Here is an 18,458-nt window from a genome sequence, read left to right on the forward strand (position 1 = left end):
TCCTTTTATAGTAAAATGAAATAATTAGTCGATCTATTAAAACTCTACATTAGAAAATATTCAGGGTTTTTCTAAGTTCGTGAATTTAGCGCTACGTGGCGCTATTTTCTAAAGGACGCAATGCGACGATTTAATGTCCGATCAAATTGGTGAAAATACAATTGTAACAAATATAAATAAAAGGATAAAAAAAAAGGAGATATAATCTATAATTATATACAATATAACATATATAGTTAATGTTATTTTACAAATAAAAAAAATATGTATATATTTATATTTATATTTATCTTCGCCGTGAATGACTTTTATCTTTTTTACTATCCTTCGAGCTATTTGTTGATTCTCCTCTTCGACGTTTATTAAGTGGATTTCGTGGATCATAAATTTCAAACCAATCATCATTCTTCGTACTAGCATCTTTTGCAAGTACAGGGGCTTTTTCTTCGCAACGCAAGATATGTGCCATCCACAATTCGTCATCCCCATCGTCCTTAGATTCTTCTTCCTTTGTTGTACTTGTGTTACCCTTTGTACACTCTTTAGTGCCCTGAAGTTTATTTCTGAATTTATTTAGAAGGTTTAAAGTAAAATCCTCACGCGTTTTACCCTTTGCAGGTAATTTCTGTTTAGCTTTTTTATATTCCTCTTGAGTTTGTAAATAATCCTTCAATATTTCACTTTGTTTTCTTTTCTGTTCCTCTTTATCGTCCTCAAGTTTTTTATCTGCTTCTTTTTCTTTCTTTTCGTTTTGAACAGTGCGCTTCAAATCACGGATTTCTTTTTTAATTGCATTCCTGTTATCACAAATAGAATAGTAAGTTTACATATAATATTATAAAATAATACTTGCGATTGTGTTATATGTACGTACATTTTTCTTTTACGTTCTTCATGTAGTTCTTTTCCAAAATAATATTCCTCCTCTTCTTCTACATTATCATTATCAGTTACTTTAGTAGGTTCAATCTCTTTGGAATCACTTGTCTTTTTACCTCCTTTCAATTTATTTTTGATTCTTTCGGTAACTTCTCTATAAGTATTAAATAAGATTAATGAAATAAGTTAAATGTTATTAAATAGTATCTTTTTTTTTTGTTTTTTTTTTAATATGTTATTTCAACTCACGACTTTTCTTTTGCTATGGCAGCCATTGTCTCAGAAGATTGGGATGTATCATTGTCACTTTCTGAATCAACATCATCACATTCCTTTAATCTTTTATTTGGTGGTTCAGTGGAATCTGTTACAGGTTGTGAACTTAATTTAGGATCTGACAAACAATCATGTGCTGATTTTGATTTATTATTTAATTGCTTATTCAAAATTACAGATTCTTCTTCATCTTCTTCTGCTTCCTCTCCAAAAGATAATAACTTAAAATTTCTGTGAAAATAATTATTATATTGATTATAAAAAAAAAAAAAGCATATTTGCTTTTACCTTATTTATAGCACAATATTCGATGTTAATATATTTTAAGCGAAATATTAAAAAATTTTTATGGCGCTTACTTTACTCCAGCTTTTTTTTCTTTCTTACTTTCTTTCAGATCGCTGTTCTTTTTAGATTCTATTCGCGGTAAAATATCCACAAATGGATTGTTCAGAATTTCTGTCTTTAATATTTTTTGTGGATAAAGAGGTCTATCGTTCTAAAAAATAAAATGATAATTAAATATTTATTTATCATTTAATATCTTTATATGACTTTTTCAATTAAATATATATAATTACATTACCTCATCTACAAGAGCTTCTTCAAGTTTAAGCATGTTGTATAAAGTTTCTCCGATAACTTTGCCAAAAATAGTATGTTTGTTTTGTAATTCTGGCGTAGCAGCCAGCGTGAAAAAGAATTGTGAGCCATTGTCATCTTTGCCGGCATTAGCCATGGCAAGCAAGCCTCTGCGACAAAATCTTAATCTTGTATGAAACTCATCCTAAAATTTACTTGTTTAATAGATATTCTCATTTTATCATAGATTAACTTTATTTTGTACCTTAAAGGGAGAACCATATATACTTTCACCACCTTCTCCTGTACTTGTTGGGTCTCCACCTTGAACTATAAATCCTTTAACAACTCTGTGAAATATTGTGTTGTCATAATAATTTTCCATACATAATTGAATAAAATTTCTACAAGCTTTTGGAGTTTCCTTTGCCCATAATTCTATTTCTATATCTCCAACGGATGTTTTCATTAGAACCTTATAAAATAAAGAAATATTTATAAAAAAGGATCAATTCAATTAATTTATTCATACAATAGAGAATATTAACTAACCTTTCCTGTTGTAGGAGGTTCTTGAATATAAACATTACTCATTTTTGCAAATGAATTTATCTGAATTGCATAATTTAATATAAACAATGAATTATCATGTAAATTATTATTTTTATACGGAGAACAATACTAATAAAAAATAAACTTGGATCAGATGATTGAAAACCATAGCTCTGTCGAAGAAACTCGGTAACGTTAACAATGCCAGTTGTTTCATCTCTCAGATGGCGCCATTAGCGTATTGCAATCAAATATATAATTTCGCGCCATTACTTTTTACCTTGCATCCTTTTTTAATAAATAAATAATATGAAACAGTTGAACGTATAGTATCAATTGTTTTTTTTTCTTTTTTTTTTTTTTTTTTTTAATTAATTAAAAAAACACCAGAATAAAAAAGAATCACCGAACGTTAATTCGATTAGGTTATTACATTTGTGACTTATCAAAATATTATCATTAGACGTATGTATATTTATTTTAATGAAATATTACAACGTAGAAATAAATAACGTTTTATGGTTCACATTTAAGTCGTTGTCATCGAAGTAAAAATAAATAAAGTTAGTTTGCAATATTATTAAATTATATTATTATTGGCGTAGACAAATATATAGACATTTTAAAAATAATTTTTTAATCAGGGTAACATGTGCCAAAATAAAGTTCCAGCGCGCGCACTTGCTATATATGTATTATATGTGTTACGCACATGTTGACCATCAGCTGATGCGTGCGCTTCTCTTATCATGACATACCACATATCATATTTATATATATATATATGTATATATATAAATATATAAGCCACGCAGCTCTGGAGTTTGACCATATGAACTGTACCGAATACCGCGAATAGATTACGTCAGTTGGAGTTCACTTCCCCTCCAGGGATATCCGCTCGTAGTGACATGTAATTTTCTTTATCATCAAAACGAATTGTAAGCATAGTGTTCATTTTCTCTTTATTTTATATCATATAAAAAACACATGTATATATATATATATATATATATATATATATATATATATATATATATATATATACATATATACTCTTAAGTAAACATTTATTGTGTGTACGTGTGTGTGTGTGTGTTTGTTCATATTATTTTATAAAATTGTTATTTTATATTTTTTATATTTATATTTTTTTTTATATACTTGGTTCACTATAGATCATATATATATATATATAATAATATATATATATGTATATGACTATTCTAGCGCGCGTATATATCACATGTTTTGTGATAATCTATTTTTATCATCTTTCTTATCTTTCTATTTTATAAAAACATGCTATAACTTTTATGACCTTACTCATTATACATATGCTTAAAAGAGTGATATGAAAGAGTGACATGAAAGAAGTAAATTTTTATCAAATTTATTAGTGATATTCTACTCAAAAATCTATTTTTTTATCATATATATATATACATGTGTCACATATATATGTATATATATGTATATATATAATTTAATTATTGAAGGATGAAATATTTTCAAAAATCATGTTTTCCATATTGCATGACGATCATGTGCATTTATTTTTATTTCTTTTATCATATTTATCACCAAATTGTTATTCTAATTAATCGTGTATTATATATTTTCAGCATCATTTATATATATGCAAATCTCAAATTATTATTTAATTTAAATTAAACATCATGAATTTATTGGAAAATGTATAAATGTTATATATAATAAAAGAAAGCGTAAGTCTGTTTATATAATTTTTTATATATTTATTATTTAGCTCAGTCCTATCTTTATATTAATTTTTATATTGATTATTGTTTTTTTATTCATAGTTACAATTCAAAAGAAGGACAAGATGACAGAGATACAAAAATTATCTCGTTGGTATTTTGGAGGATTTGCTTCTGCTGGCGCTGCTTGTGTTACACATCCATTAGATTTGCTCAAGGTATTATTTTAAATTATTTTAAATACAACAAGAAGGAAAATAAAAATAAAATAGTGATAAAACTGCAGGTACATATGCAAACTCAACAAGAAGGTAAAATATCTGTAATGCGTTCTACTATTGCAATAATAAAAAGGGAGGGTATTTTGGCTTTATATAATGGTCTTACTGCATCTTTACTTCGTCAACTTACATATTCTACAACAAGATTTGGAGCTTACGAGGTACACATATTATTTTTTCTTTTTTCTATTTATTTGCAAAAATTCATGACTATATAAAAATAATTATTTATAGATGATATATGTATATATTTTATTTTTGATATATAGGTAGCTAAGCAGGCATTAGAAACACCTGGGAATCCTACGCCGTTTTATCAAAAACTGCTTTTGGCTGGATGTGCAGGTGCTGCTGGTGGAATCGTGGGTACTCCAGGTGATTTGATTAATGTGCGTATGCAAAATGACATTAAGTTAACACCAAATCTTAGGAGAAAGTAAGTAATGAAAAAAATGTAACTTTTATTTAATAGTAATAATATTCATGAGGAGCACAAACAGCAGAAATAAGAATTTAATTAAACAATTTTTTTTCTTGTTTTATTATACAGTTACAAACATGCTATAAATGGATTAATTCGAGTAATTCAAGAAGAAGGTGTACAACGTTTATTTAGTGGTTGTTCTACTGCAACTGGAAGAGCAATATTAATGACCATAGGACAATTGAGCTTTTATGATCAAATTAAAATGCTTTTATTAACAAGTGGTTACTTTAAAGATAATCCTACTACCCACATAATTTCAAGCGTATGCGCAGTAAGATCTAATATTTTTACTTTCATTTTATTATCCATATATTATTTATTTCTACTTTTACTTATTAGTTATTTTTGTTATATAAGGGTGCTGTAGCTACAACACTAACACAACCATTGGATGTTTTAAAAACGCGTGCAATGAATGCAAAGGTTGGAGAATTCAAGGTTGGTATTTATATTAATATTTTATATGGTTTTAGCATCAATATTAATGATTAATATTTTTTATATTTTGTTGTTTTTTTCTTTATTTTATAGAATTTTGCAGATCTCTTTTTATATACTGCCAAGCTTGGACCACTGGCTTTCTTTAAGGTAAGTCCAAATATAAAACTTATGTCGGAAGAAAAGTAATAATAATATTTATTTAATATTTAATGTTATTATGTATTGATTAAAAATTATTACAGGGCTATATACCAGCATTTATACGACTAGCTCCTCAAACGGTTCTCACCTTTCTCTTTCTTGAACAACTCAGAGTCTATTTTGGCATTCCAATACCAACTGAGAAACCATCTTAATGAAATATTTATTTTCTTTGATATTAAATTAACTTGGGAACTATTATCCATCCATTACATCGCACATAATAGCGTAGGTTTATCCTTAATTTGTATAAGCTGCCAATTTTACTCTACATGTCTATATCTTGATTATTATATTAATGCATATAATCATTTTACAAATACTTTATATAATATATTCGTATCATTTTTATTAGGGCTATTTATGCTATTGAAAACAGAAAAAGAATTGTTATTAAGTACGTCCAAATTTGTGTTAACAAAATATGTCGCAAAAGTATTTCCAATCATACATTCCTTGTAAATATTATTGATTGTTATTTATATGCAGGCATATATGTGTATACAAAACGGTACATACATGTATTTATATTAACGTTTATATGTACGCAACAAATTGATTTACTTAGAATAATATCCGAATACTCGTGTTTTACTATAGCAGGACTATGGTAAGACTTGAATGTTTTAATTATCAATTAAGCGTACAAAATACACAATTGCCATTGTAATACATACATACATACATAGTAAAGCGAAAGGTAATATTTGGAGTCTATTTCAAGTTATATTTTTTTAATAAATATTTGCTATACACATCTAAAAAATCTTTCGTTGTTCGAAAGTGGATATATTTTCAGATTAAAATATTTATTCTATTTTGAGTATAGGACATTGTAATTTCCGATATGTGTGTATATTTGTTATATTTACAAAAAGAATTAATTATAATAAAATGATTACGGGTTGTTTTTTTCATTTCATATATTTAAATTATTATTTCTGATAGCAATATTCTTTTGGTTTTAGTTCTTCATTTATGTCACATAATTTATAAGGGAGAAAAAGTTAAAAGTTAAAAAAAAAAAAAAAATTGTAATTATATTTTATATATATACTAGAGATACCTACTTTATCGATAGGTGGTAACACGTTAAAAAAATATTATGTCTATTATTTTACTGAGTCGATAAATTATCAATAATTTACAACTAAATAATTATGATATTTTACGATTTTTAATGCACGATCGGATAAAATAAATTGTTAGACATCTATTATCGATGTTTTTTAAATATAAAATATTAATTCAATAAAGATTCGGGACAAGTTTACCATCGCAACATTTCAGTAGGTAATAGTAGAAATCTGCAATTCGCGTACGCGATTAACGTCTCGTCTTTCCTACAATTGTTATATTATCGAATGTTAGAATCTCGCAAATAGATACGAATTTCTATAAGAATATTGATTGCAAGGGATGTCATTTTAACAGAGTGATGCCATTGAATTATTATTCACGTTATTACGTAAGATGTAAGTAAGATTACCTTGATCTATCGTGATCATTGTTAAAAAGAAATCTGTTTCGATGATAATTGAATGATTTCTTCATATTTTGTTTTTCTTCCGACTAATATAGTAATAAAAAAATAAATCCTGTAATATATATAGATATTGTTTGTTTATACAATCTGTATCTATTTCGTCCTATTAGGAGTTATTAAAGTCGCGACGAGATTAAATTTTGACCTTGAAATCGTTTATTCTGGTCGCATCGATCAAGGTAAGTCCAAGTTTCGAAGTGTCGTATCGTATCAAAATTGAAAAATGATCCTAAGGTATACTTAATGATTATTTTAACCTGATCAATCCTAATTCCACTTTTTGACACGTTTAGTTTCGTGTATAAATATATATATATATATATATTTATTCTATATCTATAAGTACTTAATTACTATTCTTACCTGAGGATCCAGAAGAATCTCACGTAGAACAAAAAGAAGAAAAAAAAAAGAAAATAACAAAAAAAAAAAAAATCAATCTGAAACACCACGACGTCACATGCCGTAGTGTGTATCAACATTGGAAAATCAATGGTAAGGCATGACGTAGTAGCAGTCCCGCCTCGCGATCCTCCAATCGTCTTCCGTACCTTACCCCCCACTCTTAGGCGCCGTCAAACACCTACCAACACGGTCGCCCCCCTCTCAGCGTGCTCATTCTGTAGCGGACCGTCGAACCGATTGGACTGTTGACGTCGAACGATCTTGAAAAGGCTAAACGCGCGAAATACATAACGACACACGCGTATATATATATGTGTATATATATATATATATATATATATATGTATATATACATACATGCAGTTTTCCAGTCGATCAAACGAAGTCAACATCGAGAATAGTCGGTATAATTTTTGATTAGAAGAAGAGGACGAAGACGAAGACGGAGGACGAAATAATAAAAGAAGACGGGAAAGAAGAATAAAGGAAGACAAAGAAAAGGAAGAGGAAGAAGAAGAGAAACGGTGGAAGAGTTTTTAAAAGAAATATTTTTTACTTTGCAAAAAGTCTACTCGTAGAAAGGTGTTGAATTTGTAACACCGATTTTCGAGTTAACAACGATAATTGGATTCGACGACGAGTAGTAATACCGATCGACCGAGAGGAGACGTCGACGTTGAAACGAACGCGACAAAAGCTTTCCCCCTCGTTTTCTTTTTTATTTTTACGCTCTAAGGAAGCACGAAAAGGAAAGCGAGAAAAAAGAAAAACGACTTACTTTTGAAATACGGCCGACGGTTCTATAATACGGGAAACGAATATTATTTCCTCGTGTTCGTACGTTAAAGAAATTGTTTTTCGAGAATCGAAATAATTATAAGCGTAGTTTAACAAACATTTTCTTTTCTCTTATTCTTCTTTATTTTATTTTTTTTCTCTCTCCTCGCAACCAATACCACCACCAACACCATCACCACCAACACCACCAACAACAACAACAATAACGACAACAACAACAACAACAACAACAACGACGACAACGACGACGACGACGACGTTAACACCATCAACAACACCGTTAACACCGTCAAAGTCGCCGTCGCCGCTACGCCGACACGAAGTTCTCAGAGTCGTTTTGAACTTTCTAGAGACGAAAGGCGCGTGGAGTTTCGTTTGAAAGAGTGAGAGGGAGTGAGGGAAAGAAAGAGAAAGAGAAAGAGAGAGAGAGTGTGGGAGGGAGAGAGAGAGAGAGAGAGAGAGAGAGAGGGAGAGGAAGGCAAAGGATAAAAGAAGAAAACGAGAACGAGAAGGAAAGAGAAGGGAGAAAAATATAATAAAATATAAAAAAGAAGAATTAAAAAGGACTCTGTACGTATATTGTCGTAACTGCAACAACAACAACAACAACAACAACAACAGAGATGGCGTTTATGATGCCTGTGATGAAAAATGAGTGGGACATTTATAAAACCAATCGAAACCGTAGATCTTCCGAATGTTCGAATCCTCGTGCCTGTCGCAGTAGAAAGGTGAGTAGATATATATATATGTATATATATTATATATATATATATTTTTTTTTTTTTATATCTTATAGTGAAAAAAGAAAGAGCGAAAAAAAGCGCGAACGAATAAAAGAAGAAGAAGAAAAAAAAAAATAGAAAAAGAATTATTTAAATTTATCCAAATAGAAAATTCGAATTAATGAAAGAAAATAAAGTTAAAGAATAGAAGAATGTAATAATAAAGGTACAGGTAGTTTCAAAATCATAATATGTAATATATACGTTCTTAATGGAGAGTAAGAGAAAGGGAGAGTTGACACAATTACATATATATATATATATATATATATATATATATATATATATATATGTGTTGTGTTTGTGTGTGTGTATGTGCACCAAGTATCTCTCACAGAGATAAGATACACACACGGATTTCCTAGGGACACAAGTTTATTTTAAATCGCGCGCATTTCGTTGGCGCGAATAAACAACACGGATAGTTTTCCTCTAATTTCATTTCTCATTAATTACATCTCTCTTTCTCTCTTTATTTAAATGCAGGAAGAAAAAGAGAGAATATTGAGACAATGCAGTTACGTGGATTTGCATATTCACGCACTTACGTACTTACGTACTTACGTACATATACCTAGACATTAGTCTCTACGCTTTCACGCGATATTACGCAATATTCCAGGTCTAATAATCTCGTAATATTTTTCTATTTCCTCGTCGATTGTATCACGATTATTATCCTTTACGATATGATAGAGTGATAGAAGTAAAAAAAAAAAAAGGAAAAAAAAATATAAAGATAAAAAAAAAGGACGAAATTAATTAAAATCCCTTATGGAAAATCGAGAACCACTGAAGATGTTCTTATACGAGATATCCCATAGAAAGGTTACATGGTTACTTACACCAACGGTATGGTGGTGGTGGGTATCGAGACCGGCGATGGCCTTGCGCACGAGACGCAATGTATGGTAAAAGGAGGGAAGTGTTACTTGCGCATGGCTGGCGAGCCTAATAGTCTCGCGTAACCTTGCACTCTCTTGCGAGTGCGTGGTCATGGGCGTCAATGTGTTTTCTCTCTCTCTTTCTCTCTCTTTCTCTCTCTTTCTCTCTCTTTTTCTCCCTTTCTCCCTCTCTCTCTCTCTCTCTTTTTCTCCCCCTCTCTCTCTCTCTTTCTCTCTCTTATCCATATGCTCGATTAAAAATTTTGTTATCTCTCCAAAATAATATTGTTACTTAATATTATAATTTCTATTATATATCATTATTTTATCGCTCGTTTATTTCGTTCGTAATGGAACATAATGATTGAATTAACACCAGCTCGGTTAATCACCCCATTTTCTAATTTAAATTTAAATTCAATTTAAATACTCGTGTGAAAATTCAAGTTCAGTAAGTTGTATCCTCAGCTGGATCATTAACCGGTCTGGTACGTTTCATTCGCGAGAGTTTAATCTTTTAAATGCAATGTTACAATTGAATTCAATCGAATAATATAGTAGTAGATTATCCTGAAGGATCAATTATTTTTCTTTTGTCTATTTTCATTTTCTTCGCTACTTCTTCTTTATTTTTCTTTCTCTCTCTCTCTCTCTCTCTCTCTCTCTCCCTCTCTCTCTCTTTCTCTTCGTAAATTATATAATTAATAAATTATTATTAATTAAACGATCGTTGCAATGATAATTTATTGTAACATACGATTGAAAGGAACGATCTTGGAAACAACAGTTAAGTAAGAAAGTAAGTTTATAAAAAAAGTTTCGGAAAATTTATATTAAAAGTTCCATTCGATTGCAATTTATTTCAAGTGATATTGCACAATTGATAATAGTTATTTCGTTCGAAAAGATATTTTGTAACGATATATAATCTATGATTATCGATCTGATAAAAAAAAAAGAAAAAAAGTAAGAGTAACATACGTATGTATGCGTTGTAACGGTCGTTAATTTAAAATAAAAAAAAAAAAAAATGTAATAGGAATGGTAAATTTGTGTGAAGTAGTAATAGGGGAAAAAAAAAGAAAAAAAAAAGAAAAAAAAAGAAAAAAGAAAGAAAAAAAAATGAAAAAAGAAAGAAAAAAAAATGAAAAGGATCGAGCGATGAATGAGAAAAAGGAAAAGGTGTTTGGTCATACCGTTAACGTGTTACAGGTATCGGAATGTTCGAAGTCTGCGGGTCCGTCATTGTCTACGTCACCGGGTTCGGATTTTTTAACTTCGCCAGCCCATCGTTCAATACCCTTGACTTCTCGACATTTTTCAAGAGCATCCTCGAGAGCGTCTCAGAGCTCGCTACAGAGCCCGAGCAAAAGTACCGGCTCCTCACCCCCAAAGACCGGTAGTTCGAATTCCCTCAACAAGTTTCACATTTGTCTCGTCGATAAGCTCAAGAGAAGTTTGAAGAAAGGCGACGACGATGAGGAAGATCAAAGGAATCTATCATGAAACAGCCCTGGGGTTTCGAGACGGACACGGGTGTCCGTTTCGAAACCGATCGAGATCCGTCGAACTTCGGCGCCCGTCGCGACATTCGAGCCGAATAGCGAAGTGGTGGCGCGATCGTGTCCGGATCAGCCTTCGGCGTGGTAAATCAGAGGACGGGGGAGAGAGGGGAAGGAAAAAAAAAACAGAAGAAAAAAGAAAAGAAAAAACAAAAGTAAAAAATAAAACGAAGAAGGAAAAGTAAAAAAGTAAACGATCGGGAATAGGAAAATTAGGGGGAAAGAAATGTATATGTATGTGTGGCATGTTGGGATATATTATGTCAGCTGCCGGATGGAATGATAATGAAGAAACAAGAAGAAGATGAAAAAAAAAAAAGAATCGAAAGAATTCGATGAAGGAACGATCTTGAAATATTAACAACACGATGACGATGATGATGATGATGATGACGATGACGATGACGATGATGATTCATTTTCTTGCATTCTATCATCAATGAAGATAGAAAATAGAGTACGATCTACTCTTTTTCTCTCTCTTTCTATCTCTATCTATCTATCTATCTATCTATCTATCTATCTCTCTTTTTCGCGTTCCCACCCTTCCTTCCCCCAACAATTTTTCTTTCCTTCCAATTGGAATAAGCTACGTTTGAAGATTCATGAAGAAAAGAAGAAGAAGAAGAAGAAGAAAAAAAAGAACAAAGAAAAGGAAAAAGATGGAAGATTCGTGGCTCTTTTTTGTTCCTTCTTTTCTCTCTTTTTTTTTTTTTTTCCCCAACGAAATCGTATTTTATCTACGAAGAGAAGAAAACCAATAGGATCACCCGAACGTTATCATCGAAGAAAGAAGGCTTCTGATATCGATATATATATATATATATGTATATGTGTATATATTGTGCTTGATAACGATGAGAGAATCTGTTTAGAATCGTCGCCGGTCGTCGCAGCTTTCTTCTTGAAGGTTTAACGAACGAAGAAGAGAAAATGCGGAAGCTGCCCGATGATGTTGCGTGCAGTTTTCGGTGCATCTACTTTGGTGCACCAGACACGACTAGGATCGAGGTCAGTGCCAATCCAGAACGACGTTTCGCCAATTTACCGATATAACATTTCTTTTTTTCTTTTTCTTTTTTTTTTTTTTGTATGTTTGTTTGTTTGTTTGTCTGTTTGTTTTTTTTTCTTTCCCTTTGAATTTTTTTACACTCGCCACCCTCACCTCCCTTCTCTACTTGACAGACCAAAAGTAAAGGATCCTTCTTTTCTATGGAAATCATTGGAAAAGAAAAGGATAAAAATGTCTACATTTTTTTTCTGTTTTTTTTTTCTCTGTTTTTTTTTTTCTCTGTTTTTTTCTGGTTTTTCTTTTTTTTTTTTTTTTTAAAGAATCGTTCCATCCTTCAAATTCATTCAATTAATTATTAAAGTTCCTTCTTATTGTACTTAAAACGTTAGAAAATCGATTTAAGAATCGTCAAATGTGAGCTACGAAAAAATCGAATTCATTTTTTTTTCACCTGTTTTTCTGAATTTCTCGACAAAAGTCTCGTAGAAAATCACGGTTATACTTCAGAAGGGGGAAAAAAAAGGAAAAAAAGAAAAAAAAAAATAGCGAAGTGTAGTTGGAGCGGGAGAACGTCTCGAGGATATGATATATATGCTGCGTACCTTAATAATAAGTTCGGATTAGAGAGATATAGATGGATTGTGACGATTTTTAGAGCCTAATTACGAAAATGACATAAGCGTGCCTGCTGCGTATATGGAAATCACAGAATTAGGTTTAAGTAAATGATCCATTTATTATCATGTCGTTTATCATCGATCACAATATTTTTGTTTTTTTTTCTCTTTCCTTTTACGAAACCTTTGATCGTGTTTTTTAATATCTACTTAAAGTCGTTGATCTCTTTCTTATTTTTTTTCTTTTTTTTTTTTTTTATATATGTATATTTTTTTCTCTCTAAGAATGTTTTTTTTTCGTTTCTAATCAACGATCCAATAATGTTTGTTGCTTAAGAGAAGATTGAATAAGATAAAAAAAAAAATACAATTCTTTTGTCTAAAATTATTGTTACATTTTATTATTATCATCATTATTATCATTATTAATATTATTATTATTATTATTATTATTATTATTATTATTATTATTATTATTATTATTATTATTATTATTATTACACATAGGATGGGGATTTCAAAAGTTCTTAGGTGATTCGAAAAAAAAAAGTCAATTGTTATTTTTCTCGATAAATCACTTGTATCAGGTTAATTTTCTTTTTTGCAAACTATAAAATTACAAAGCTAGGAAATTTTTACTCGCTTAAGAACTTTTTATTGTTCCCATGTGTATATTATCACGGTTCTTTTGTTTTTTTATAATTATTATATCTTTGAAAATAAATGGATCATTATTACCAACGAAACGACGCGTTGCTTTGGTACAGAGCATAATCGCTTTAACAGAAAAGAAAAAAGAAAAAAAAAAAAGAAAGAAAAATATGGCTTTTATTAACGGAGAGATATTTTTCATATATGCGTACACATCCAAAGTGTTAAAAGAAAAAGGGAAAAGGAAAAAAAAAAGAAAGTTTTTTCTTCGACGTATCCCCACCTTCCTCCCCCACTCCCCGTCATCATTTTGCTCTAACGAGAGTGGACCACCCTTGAATTCGTTGCTTTCGATTTTCTTTCAAGGGAAAAAAATAAAATGATATAAATAATTGAGACGAATAGCAGCATCGACCACCAAAGTTTTGAAAGACTCGTAAATAGAAAGTAAAAGTGAATGTGTCGCGTTTTGTAGATTATTCGCTTTCTTTTTTTGTTTCTCTCTCTTGTTTTTATAAAAAAACAATATATATATATATATATATATATATATATATATATATGTATATATGTATGTATATATATAATATAGGGTAGACCAAAAGTTTTCTTAGATGATATTAAAATTCGATTATTCTTTTTTGAAGATATTTTAGGCTAATTTTTTTCTTATTTTCAAGTTGCAAAATTATAAATCCTAATTATAAAAACCTATGAAAGTTTCGAAAAGAGGTAATTGATTTTTGATAATATTATTTAAGATACTTTGGCTCTCAATCCTGTATATATATATATATATATATATATATATATATTGATCGGCGAAAATATATAGAAATATTTTATCATTTAACAATTGTTACTTATATTATAATTACGCTAATATTTTCATTTTTTAAGATAAAGAAAAAATTTTGAAAAATTTCGGATGCAGAACGACGTTTTTCGACGACCTCGGAGGAATGTTTCTTTTCATCTAAAAAAAAAAAAAAAAAAAAAGAAAAAAAAGAAGAGAAAAAAAAAGAAAGAAAGATAGAAAAAAAAGAAAAACAAAACAAAATAGAAAAAAAAATTATGCAAATCATTCGAAAGATCGGTATAAAAAGAAACAGAAGAATAATATGCGCAATTGAAAATTAAATTCGAAAATCAAATCACGAAGATGGTTTATTTTATTTTATTTTTTTTTCCCTTATTTCATTGTCAATCTTTTATGATCTTTTTTATTTTCTTATTCTCTAAATTTCTTCTCTTTAAAAAAAAAAAAAAAAAAAAAAAAAAGTTATCGCACATAAGTGACTATCGATCGTATTCCAATTGTTGAATTTATTACTTTTACGATTGATTGACATTGTCAATCCGTTTTATTATATCGTTGCTTGTGTGATTATTACTTTTATTTTCCTTTTTTTCCAGTATTAAGATCATTCGATAAGAAACGCACGTTACGTCGTTGAACGTGAAACGAGATGGACTGTCCGTCGAGGGAACGGTCGACGTCTTCTGCGTCCATATCCGCTTTTCTTCGAGAGAGTGACTAAATAATTGTTTAAAAAAAAATCTCTCTCTCTCTCTATATATATATATATACATATATATATATACATACATATACACACATATATATAAATGAATAAATGAATAAATAAATAAATATTAATATATATATATATGTATGTATGTATGTAATATGTATATATGTATATACGTATAAATAAATAAATGAATAGATATCATGTTCTTTTTTTTTTATATATATCTTTTGCGGGTATTAAATTAAATTTAAAAAAAAATAAAAAAAAAATAAAAAAAAGAAAAAAGAAAAAAAAGAGAGATATTGGGAGCGATCAAATATAATGATATACCGCGTGTAACTCTGTGATACCGTAAGCTATAAGGCATAGAATTATTTTGCAACGATAAACTGAGATAAGAAGAGAGAGAAGTTATGGAATAATCCAGAAAATAAATTTTCAAAGGCAAAATCCAATCGATCAAAAAAAAAAGAAAAAAAAAGAAAAAAAGAAAAAGAAGTGTTACGATATATTCGATGCTTTTGATTCGATCCAGAAAAAAAGAAACAAATAAGAAAAGAAAAGAAAAAATGAAACAAAAATCAAATTATTCAAGTCGATCAAATGGTTTCAATATATTTTCTCCGAACACTCCGTGGTTCCCTTTGATATTAAATGTCGAGAAAGTAAATTTTGAAAGAAAAATCGATCAAAGAGCTTCGATATCCTTTGATATCAAAAGGATCATCGTTGAAATAAAGCGATACAGTCTCTGTTGCTATTATTACATTATTTATTTATTTAATTATTTCCAATTACAAGTTCAAAATCGATCTAAATAGAGAGTTTCGTTATTTTCGATCCTTTGATTCGACAAAACTCAAAATGATTCAAATCGATCAAAGAGTTTTCGATATTTTCGATCCTTTTGATTCGATAAAGAAAACAACAAAAAAGAAAGAAAGGAAAAAAAATTTCAAGATCGATATTAGATCAAAGAGCTTTTCGATATTTATGAATCTTTTGATATCAAAAGGATTAAATAAAACGAGACAGTCTTTGTTGCTATTATCTATTATTATCATCTATACACTTAATACTTTTTCTTATTCTTCTTTTTTTTTTTCATTTTTTCTTTCTTTATTTTCTATTTACAAGTTTTCAAATTGTAATAAATATGTTAATCGATTTGTTTGATATATGTATCTTTAAATAGAACGTTAAATCTTCGAAATTTTATTCATAGTTACGTAATGGATACATAATGTTTCGCACCTTTTCCTTTTCTCCCAGGAAAAAATGTATCGAGATATTTGCAAAAATAATAATAATAACAATAATAATAATAATAATAATAATAATAATAATAAAAAGATAATAAAATAAAAATAAAAAAAAAAAAAGATCGTTGGTCCGAACTCTCTGTACCTTAAAAGTATTTTAAATCATTTTCATATATGAATTAAGAAAAAAGGACGAAACAAAAGGGGAAACAAGAATAATCAAAAAATAAAATAAAAAAGGAAAAGATCATTGATCGAGAACTACGAGAAAATAATCGTTTTTCATATCTATCTGTCTCCTTTCTCTTTCTCTCTCTGTCTCTCTCTCTCTCTTTCTCTCTCTCTCTCTCTCTCTCTCTCTCTCTCGGCCGAAATAAATGAATAAATAAATAAATAAATAAAAAAAAAAAAACTAAACGAGAGTTATAGCGTCGCCATATATATATATATATATATATATATATATATATATATATATATATGTGTATGTGCGTATGATAATCGAGATGTATATGTAATTGTGCGGAAAATTTTGAAAATTTGGATCCAAGTCGTCGTCGTCCTGCATGTGGTTGTTTGTCTCAGAATGCGAATAATGAAAGATGATAATTCAAAAGTATCATGTAAAGATCGGACATTAAGAAAAGGAGGAGGAGGAGGAGGAGGAGGAGGAGGAAGAAAAAGGAGGAAGAGGAGGAGAAGGAGGAGGAGAAGGATGATTTAACGAATTAAAACGAAAGTATGTAGAGAAGGAGGAAGAGGGGAAAAAAGATGAAGTCGTTTTAGAGTCGCATAAAACGAATAATTTCCAAAAGTTGCCGCTTTATGTAAGACTGCTTTAGGGATAAAGAAAAATAAAAAAATTAGAAAAAGAAAAAAACAAAAAAAAAAAAAAAGAAGAAGAAGAAGAAAAAAACAAGATGATTACGTGATGAATGAAGAAATAAAAGATATAAAAAAGTAATAAAAAAAAATTAAAAAGCAAAAAAAATAAGCTAAAAAAAAATGCAAAAAAGAAATAATGAAAAAAAAAAAAAAAAAACAAAAAAAAAGAATACACAACAAAACTATAGTCGTATGTAATAGAGTATCGAAATGATGTGCAGCTGTTGGACGATGATTTATCGAGACGTGAACATTTGTTTTATCTTTTTTTCTCTCTCTTTATCTCTCTCTGTCTCTCTCTCTCTCTCTCTCTCTTTCTTTTTTTTGCCTGTCTATCTATCTGTCTATATATATATCTCTTTTTTTTCTATTTCTCTGTCTCTGTCTATTTTAAATTAAATAATATTAAGAAAAATCGTCTCGATGACTTTGTCGAATAATTTGTACTGATTAGAAAGAGAGATGAAAAATAATTAGCGTTTAATATTAACCTGATTAGATGAACGACGAGATATGTATAATAATATAACGTTCTATTTATTGAACGGCGGCCTCGGGTTATGGAAGAAAATTAGATCGAGCTTCTATCTTTTTTTTTTATTAATAATATTTTTCTCTTGCTTTGAGTATATGTTTTACTTTTTTATTAAAAAATATAAAAGAGACTATATATATATATATATATATATATATATATATATATATATATGTATATAGTATTATATTATATTAAATAATAAAATGATTCATTAAATAAGGAGATTGTACTTACTTGATCTAATAAGACGAATATATCTTATCAAACTTAATTTTAAATACTTAATTTTATCACTCGATCTACATTTTCGTTCTATGGTCACAAAGTTCGCGCGATCATAATAATAATATAATAATAATAATAATAATAATAATAATAATAATAATAATAATAATAATAATAACAATAATAATAATAACAATAATAATAATAATAATAATTATAAACATATGATCGCATATACAGAGATATATATATATATATATACACATACATATGTATTGTATGTAATATGTTCAATGATAATTTATTATTCGATGCTTTGATCGACTATCTTTT

At 28.9% G+C, this 18,458-nt stretch overlaps 3 protein-coding genes across 4 annotated transcripts; 2 read left to right on the top strand and 1 right to left on the bottom strand.

Moving 5' to 3' along the window:
• Positions 1-110: 110 nt before the first annotated feature.
• Positions 111-2,619, bottom strand: LOC124432077 (spliceosome-associated protein CWC27 homolog). The gene is made up of 7 exons (XM_046980622.1): positions 2,290-2,619; positions 2,003-2,212; positions 1,742-1,942; positions 1,515-1,654; positions 1,129-1,386; positions 875-1,033; positions 111-797 (listed from the first exon to the last, which is right to left on the bottom strand). The coding sequence occupies exons 1-7, from the start codon at positions 2,329-2,331 to the stop codon at positions 287-289; spliced, it is 1,521 nt and encodes a 506-aa protein (XP_046836578.1). The 5' UTR covers positions 2,332-2,619; the 3' UTR covers positions 111-286.
• Positions 2,620-2,938: 319 nt separating this feature from the next.
• On the top strand, positions 2,939-6,186 carry LOC124432079 (mitochondrial dicarboxylate carrier). 2 transcript variants are annotated; one of them, XM_046980628.1, is made up of 8 exons: positions 2,939-3,230; positions 4,113-4,228; positions 4,297-4,452; positions 4,561-4,727; positions 4,842-5,049; positions 5,136-5,216; positions 5,310-5,366; positions 5,462-6,186. In XM_046980628.1, exons 2-8 carry the CDS (start codon positions 4,136-4,138, stop codon positions 5,573-5,575), a joined length of 876 nt encoding a protein of 291 aa, XP_046836584.1. In that variant the 5' UTR covers positions 2,939-3,230; positions 4,113-4,135; the 3' UTR covers positions 5,576-6,186. The 2 variants fall into 2 exon arrangements, with proteins under 2 accessions (XP_046836584.1, XP_046836585.1); XM_046980629.1 differs by lacking the exon at positions 2,939-3,230 and adding an exon at positions 3,963-4,016.
• Positions 6,187-7,595: 1,409 nt separating this feature from the next.
• Positions 7,596-11,722, top strand: LOC124432081. The gene is made up of 2 exons (XM_046980632.1): positions 7,596-8,900; positions 11,051-11,722. Exons 1-2 carry the CDS (start codon positions 8,793-8,795, stop codon positions 11,342-11,344), a joined length of 402 nt encoding a protein of 133 aa, XP_046836588.1. The 5' UTR covers positions 7,596-8,792; the 3' UTR covers positions 11,345-11,722.
• The last annotated feature ends 6,736 nt before the right edge of the window (positions 11,723-18,458 follow it).

The sequence above is a fragment of the Vespa crabro genome, chromosome 23, assembly GCF_910589235.1.
Source record: "Vespa crabro chromosome 23, iyVesCrab1.2, whole genome shotgun sequence".
NCBI lineage: Eukaryota > Metazoa > Arthropoda > Insecta > Hymenoptera > Vespidae > Vespa > Vespa crabro.